The sequence below is a fragment of the Octopus bimaculoides genome, chromosome 22, assembly GCF_001194135.2.
Source record: "Octopus bimaculoides isolate UCB-OBI-ISO-001 chromosome 22, ASM119413v2, whole genome shotgun sequence".
Classification (NCBI taxonomy): Eukaryota; Metazoa; Mollusca; class Cephalopoda; order Octopoda; family Octopodidae; genus Octopus; species Octopus bimaculoides.
Window position 1 is genome coordinate 30,278,372 of NC_069002.1, and position 6,931 is coordinate 30,285,302.

A 6,931-nucleotide genomic window follows, 5' to 3' on the forward strand; every position below is an offset into this window, starting at 1 on the left:
ACACATACATACATACATACATACATACAGACATAAATACATACATACATACATACATACATACATACATACAAAGATATTTATACATGCATACACACACACATACACACACATACACACACACAAGGGGTGCTGAAAAGTTCCTGGCTTTAAAAGTGTCGCAAAAGGCCTGGTTGGAGGCTAAACCTTCCAAATTTGTTTACAGGGCTCGGAAAAACTGAAGGACCGCTGCACTAAATGTGTGAATCTGAGAGAGGAATATGTTGAATGAAATCATAATTAACTGATCCTCCTGCATTTTCTTTTACCCAAAACCAGGAACTTTTCAGCGCCCCCTTGTATGCATGTTATAGGTTTTACCTGTCTAAACCATTCCATCTGTTGGCTGGCCACAAGTTGGTAGGTGTTACCCATCATGGCAATCAGCATATTGATCAAGAGAAGTGATACCAAGAGCAAATATACCAGGAATATAAACTGGAATGGTAAATGGAGGCAGGATGAGATATGGGAGGAAAGAAGGAGGAGAGAAGTACAGAGATACAGTGAAAGAGAAGTACAGGCATATAGTGAAAGAGAAAGAGAGACAGATAGGTATGTATGTATAGTGAAAGGGAGGGAGAGAGAGAGAGAGACAGGTCAGTAGATATAGTGAAAGAAAGAGAGAGAGAGAGACAGGTACATAGATGTAGTGATAGAGAGACAGGTAGATAGATCTGTGAAAGAGAAAGAGACAGGCAGGTATATAGTGAGAAAAAGAGAGTGATATGGGTAGAGAGAGAGAGAGAGGGGTACATGGATATAGTGAAAGAGAAAGAGAGACAGATAGGTACGTATGTATAGTGAAAGTGAGAGAGAGAGAAGGAGAGAGTAAGACAGGTATATAGATATAGTGAGAGAGAAAAAGCCTATAGATATACTGAAAGAGATAGAGAGAAGGAGAGACAAGTACAGAGATATAGTGAAAGGAAGAGAGACAGGTGGGTAGATATAGTGAAAAAAATGAGACAGGTACATAGATATAGTGACACAAAGAGAGAGGGAGAGAGACAGGTAGCTAGATACAGTGAAAGAGAGAGAGAGGTAGATTAGATATAATGAAAGAGAGAGTAAGGAGAAAGAGAGACAGGTACATGGATATAGACCTGGGAAGACATGGGACGAAGTGGTGAGAAAGAATCTTCATGTGCCGGGCCTCACTGAGGAAATGACAATAGAGCAGAAGATGTGGTGATTTGCTGTGCTTGATAAGACATCTTAAGCTAAGTCAAATCGCAGTCTTGCACATATATAGGCTGGTCCTTTCAGACGCTGGCGCCACTTAAAAAGCACCTGTACTGGTGATACATAGAAAGCACCCAGCACACTCCGTTAAGTGGTTGGCATTAGGAAGGGCATCTAACCATAGAAACCATGCTACAACAGACAACTGGAGTCTGGATAGTTCCCAGCTGGTCAGCTTCCTGTCAAACCATTCAACTCATGCCAGCATGGAGACTGGACATTAAACGCTGGTGATGAATATTCATACAATAATGAACGAAATAGTTAAAAATCTTCTGCACATACAGACTCGTCCTTTCAGGCGTTGGTGCCACATACAAAACACTCATGCCGCTGGCACATCAAAAGCACCCAGTACACTCTCTTAAGTGGTTGGCATTAGGAAGGGCAGCCAACAGATGATTGGAGTCCAGTCAGCTCCCAGCTGCCCAGCTCCATGTCAAATCATCTACTTGATGGAGGGAGGGAGCTAAGGAATAGCCATCCATACAGGTTGTTCTACAAGACATTGCAGAACTCTTATGTATCATCTACAACAGAAGAGTCCACCACAATAAAATAACAGAAACGAAATGCTGTGATAAAAAAAAAAATGGTTTGCTACAATGTTTTGCGTTAGTTTCAAAATGATACTTACTTTGGCAATCACGCTATTTCTTTTCAGTTTTTCAATAGAATTATAGAAATCAGCAAAAGTACCGAGAGAAACAATGAAAAGACTTGTAATGGCTTCCAACGGCTGACTTGACAGTGAACACACGTTATCTCTGAATAGGATATACATTGCTGAAAAACAAGGATATATCTATATCTATATCATCTATCTACACACACACACACACACATACAAGAGGGGGTGCTGAGAAGTTCCTGGCATTAAGGGTATCGCAAAAAGCCTGGTTGGAGGCCCAACCTTTCGAGTTCTTTTTCAGGGCTTAGAAAGAAAGAAGGACCACTGCAATAAGTGTGTGAATCTGAAAGGGGATTATGTTGAACAAAATCATAATTAACTGATCTTCCTGTATTTTCTTTGACCAGAAGCCAGGAACTTTTCAGCACCCCCTCGTATATATATATATATATATATATATATAGTTGAAATTTACAGAAAGACAAAAAGACAAAGACAGGTGTATAAACAACAAACAGGTGTATTAGCTTGAAGCTCGGGAAAGTGAGAAAGTCTTTTACATTTCGAGCCTATGCTCTTCAACAGAAAGGAACACGATGAAATAAAAAACTTTTGGAGTTAGCGGTCAATCATGGCAACTGGTTGGACATATATACATATATATATATATATATATACACAATAGTTATATTTACATATATACATACTTATATCTCTATGATGTTGATATACAAATAACTATTCACCCAGAAAACTCATTCTGCCATTTATCATGAGGAACCTACACAGCTAAGAGCCTAAACTTTAGCCACTGGACCACATACAAACGACTCCTGTCCACTCTCCCATCTGGCAGATTAAACTTAGAGTGCCTTGATTGTAACTAAACATGCTCACTCAACCGTGTCGGCCTTCATTTTAGGCACAAAATATACTGTCACATGACACTAATGCACTCACATAGCAGAGAAATGTACAAAAGGTTCTAAACTTAACCACATCTACATTCTCTACAAACATTCAGAGCATTGATTGTTTGGTACTGTTTTGTAATAATGAAAGCATTTACCTTGAGAAAATCCCATGAGGAATATTCCGTAGATGATGAAGAAACGAAGGAGATCACCTTTAATCATACTGTAAATCATCACAACAAAGGGTCCCGTTATAGCAAAGCCCCTGAAACAGCATAAAGGAAAAGAGGCAGCATGTTAAATGACTTAGAAGCAATGGTTGATGTTGCTGTTGTTGATGTTGTTGGGCCTCAAGTCATCTGTGATACAGCCAAACTATGATCAAAGACATTGAAGCTGTTTACATCCTGTCTTTTATTCCAGCATAGTGTATCTGAGACTACTTCATCAAATGTGTCCTTGTTGTTCTTTAGGTCCAGGTCATCTCTGATCAGGCAGAGCTGTGATTAGAAGTGTGTCCAGCTATCACTAAGCTGTCATTTATTGAGACATAGTTATCTAGGACTACATTACTAAATGTGTTCTTTCTTCTTAGTGTTTAGGCCATGATCAGTTCTGATCCAGGAGACCTTATCATCAAATGTTGCTCTAGCAGTGGCCATCCTGTCTTTTATTCTGGCACAGTGTATCTAGGACTCCATTATCAAATGTGGTCTTTCTAGTGTTTAGAACCAAGTCAGCCCTAATCCAGCAGATCTATGTTTAAATTTATGAGTATTCCATCAGTGACCATCCTGTCATTTATTCAAACATAGTACATCTAGGAATACATCAGCGCAAATGAGTTCCTCCTTGTAACTGTCTTAGGCAACTCTGTCTAAGTTATTCTGTCATAGTGTATCAATGAGTGAAGACACATGGCTTAGTGGTTAAGGGCATAAAGTCATGAGTTCAATTCTCAATGACACATTGTGTCCTTGAGAGAGGCACTTTATTTTACATTGCTCCAGTTTACTCAGCTGGCAAAAATGAATAGTGCCTGCATTTCAAAGGGGCCAACCTTGACACGTTCTGTGTCATGCTGAATCTCCCTGAGAACTACAAACTACATTAAGGGCACACGTGTCTGTGGAGTACTCAGCCACTTGCATGTTACTTTCACAAGCAGGCTGTTCCATTGATCGAATCAACTGGAACTCTCATTGTTAAAAGCAACGGAGTGCCAGTGTCTATGACCACATTAACAAATGTCTCACTCTTCGCTGTTGTCTAAGACCAGGTCAACTCAGGTCCAGCAGACCTATGATCAAAACTGCTCTGGCCATGACCATCCTGCCTTTTATTCTGACATAGTGTATCTAGGATTACATTATGAAATGTGTCCTTTTTGTTGTTTAGGCCCAGGTCAGCCTCAACTCTGATTATTTCAACACCTCAATAATAATAATAATAATAATAATAATAATAATAATAATAATAATAATGATAATGATAATAATAATAATATATATATTTTACCTGTGAATTTGTGTGTGTAAACTGGGAATGCATACGAGTTTCTCTGCCCTCGGTGTACGGAAAACACTCAGCGAGAAACGGAAGAAAATTTGAAGAAAGAAGAAAAAAACAACAACATAATAATAATAATAATTAAGTGATGTGTGAACATACCTACAGAAGAAGAGAAAGTAGGGAGCTGTACAGAGTATAGCCATAACACCCATAATATCCTCGTATTCATGGCTGCAGGTGAGTCTTCCAGGGACCATGGTAAAAACAAATATACAGGACATGAGGAACATGGTCTTCGATGGAGCTCTTTTCTGTCAATAGAAACCAACGACATATATATAAATATCATCATCATCATCATCATCATCGTTTAACGTCCACTTTCCATGCTAGCATGGGTTGGACGATTTGACTGAGGACTGGTGAAACCGGATGGCAACACCAGGCTCCAATCTAATTTGGCAGAGTTTCTACAGCCGGATGCCTTTCATAACGCCAACCACTCAGAGAGTGAATTCAAAAATTTCCAAGAAAATTGAAACAAATTAAAATTTTTTCATTTGATTAATTCTTATTTAGAAATTAAATTGATAATGAATGATAATCATTGCAACTTTGCCTTTTCTGGACATAATGTACGTACTGTAATTTCGGTACTGTACAGAGACAAAGTTACAAATGAATATATCGAAAGAATTTTTTAAATAATGGAAAAAAGAATGAGGATACAAATTTAATAAAATGCCTTTATTTTAAATAAATTAAATTAAATTAATATTGAATAGAATATAATTACAAGTAGCATTTGCCTTTTTTGAATAACCTTACTACAGACTTTAGTACTGCTCATAGAGACAAAGCCACAAATAATCATGTTCTATTTACTATAAAATTTATGAGGGTTCCAATTGATCAGGTCGATGGAACAGCCTGCTCATGAAATTAACATGCATGTGGCTGAGCACTCCACAGACACATGTACCCTAAATATAATTTTCAGGGAGATTCAGTGTGATACAGAATGTGACAAGGCCGGCTCTTTGAAATACAGGTACTACTCATATTTGCCAGCTGAGTGGACTGGAGCAATGTGAAATAAAGTGTCTTACTCAAGGACACGATGCATCACTGGGAATTGAACTCATGATCTTATGATCATGAACTGAATCCTCAAACCACTAAGCCACGTGCCTTATATAACAAAAGTATAAAAATGTAACTTTTGCATAGAGGAAATTTATCAGATTTTTTTTACATTGAAAGACATGTTGCTTAACAATAGATTCAAACAAGCTCTTCAGATGTCTGCAACCTTCATAGAAAAACACTTAACTACTTCCTTGCAAGTATTGGACAGGATGTCATCCACTACACAAATGGGAGGTGCCTGAGTTTAAGGGGCAAATGTGAGGACAATATCTTGTTTAACTTTCAAGTAGCAACACATATAGGATATAGAAACTTCTATATAACCTAAAACTCAATTAAACCGAGCGCCTTTCCTATGAAAATCCTAAATAAGCTCCTAATACCACAAATATATAATTTTATCTGACAGAATTTCATTAATTAATTTTAAAGTTTTATTGTGCCTGGGGAGTCGTATTTAATCTCTTTTAATACATAGCAATTGTGCTAAATACTAAGATATATACTTTGACCTGTTTTAGTGTGTAGAACTCACAGTTTTGTCTTTGAACTAAGGTTGATATGAGAGCAAATACAAAATAAATTTTTATAGTCATATCAAATTTCTAGATTTCCCCCTCTCTTTTTGCATCTAAAACCGTAGTAAAAATGATGAAATCTGTTAGTCACGCATAAATAAATTAGATAGATAGATAGCTACATAAATAGATAGATAGACAGACAGATAGATAGATAGACAGGTATATATTTTGATGGATCCTTTTTCTGCCAAAATATAGGTGGTGCACACACACACACACACACACACACACACACAAAGAAGATAACATAATTGGTACACGTGTTTCCACAAGCGAACTGTCTTTATTACACAAGCCAAATGACTATATTATGTAATATTCTCAACTCAGAAGACACTTGTCCAAGGTAATGCACATTGGAATTGAACCTGAAACCACATGGTTGTGAAAACGAGCTTGTTAGCCACACAGCTATGCCACCACCTATGATCAAATGCATTTCAGATCAGCTGGATCTGAGTCCCAAAACAACCAAGAAACTAACACTCAGAAATGGACTGTTGACATATCCAGGGGCAGACATTTTATCTTATAACCACTTCAAAGTAAACGAAAATGCATGCTAAATACTGGTGCCATATGTGTGTGTGTGTGTGTGTGTGTGTGTGTGAGCAAAGGGAGAATGGAGAATTCTTTACCAAAGTCATTGAAAATATTCGAATTCCTTGATAGTAAATTTCTTTTCCTGCACAAGTCAGGAAAATTCCGGCACAGATTACTGTAAGAACTTCCACGGGCAAACGGATCTGGATTGAAAGAAATAATAACAAGGTGAGTATGCATGTGTATACATGTATGTGTGTGTGTGTGTGTGTGTGTGTGTGTGTATATACATATATATATATACATATATATATATA

General features: G+C 37.5%; 1 protein-coding gene across 1 annotated transcript in view; it reads right to left on the reverse strand.

Moving 5' to 3' along the window:
* LOC106873499 (transient receptor potential cation channel subfamily V member 5) overlaps positions 1-6,931 on the reverse strand; it is a 45,579-nt gene that overhangs the window by 2,996 nt on the left and 35,652 nt on the right. Inside the window, exons 9-13 of the mRNA XM_052975686.1 lie at positions 6,710-6,817; positions 4,501-4,652; positions 2,985-3,094; positions 1,922-2,070; positions 361-477 (exon numbers count right to left, since the gene is read on the reverse strand). Coding sequence (XP_052831646.1) covers positions 361-477; positions 1,922-2,070; positions 2,985-3,094; positions 4,501-4,652; positions 6,710-6,817 — 636 coding nt within the window. The remainder of the gene's footprint in view (positions 1-360; positions 478-1,921; positions 2,071-2,984; positions 3,095-4,500; positions 4,653-6,709; positions 6,818-6,931) is intronic.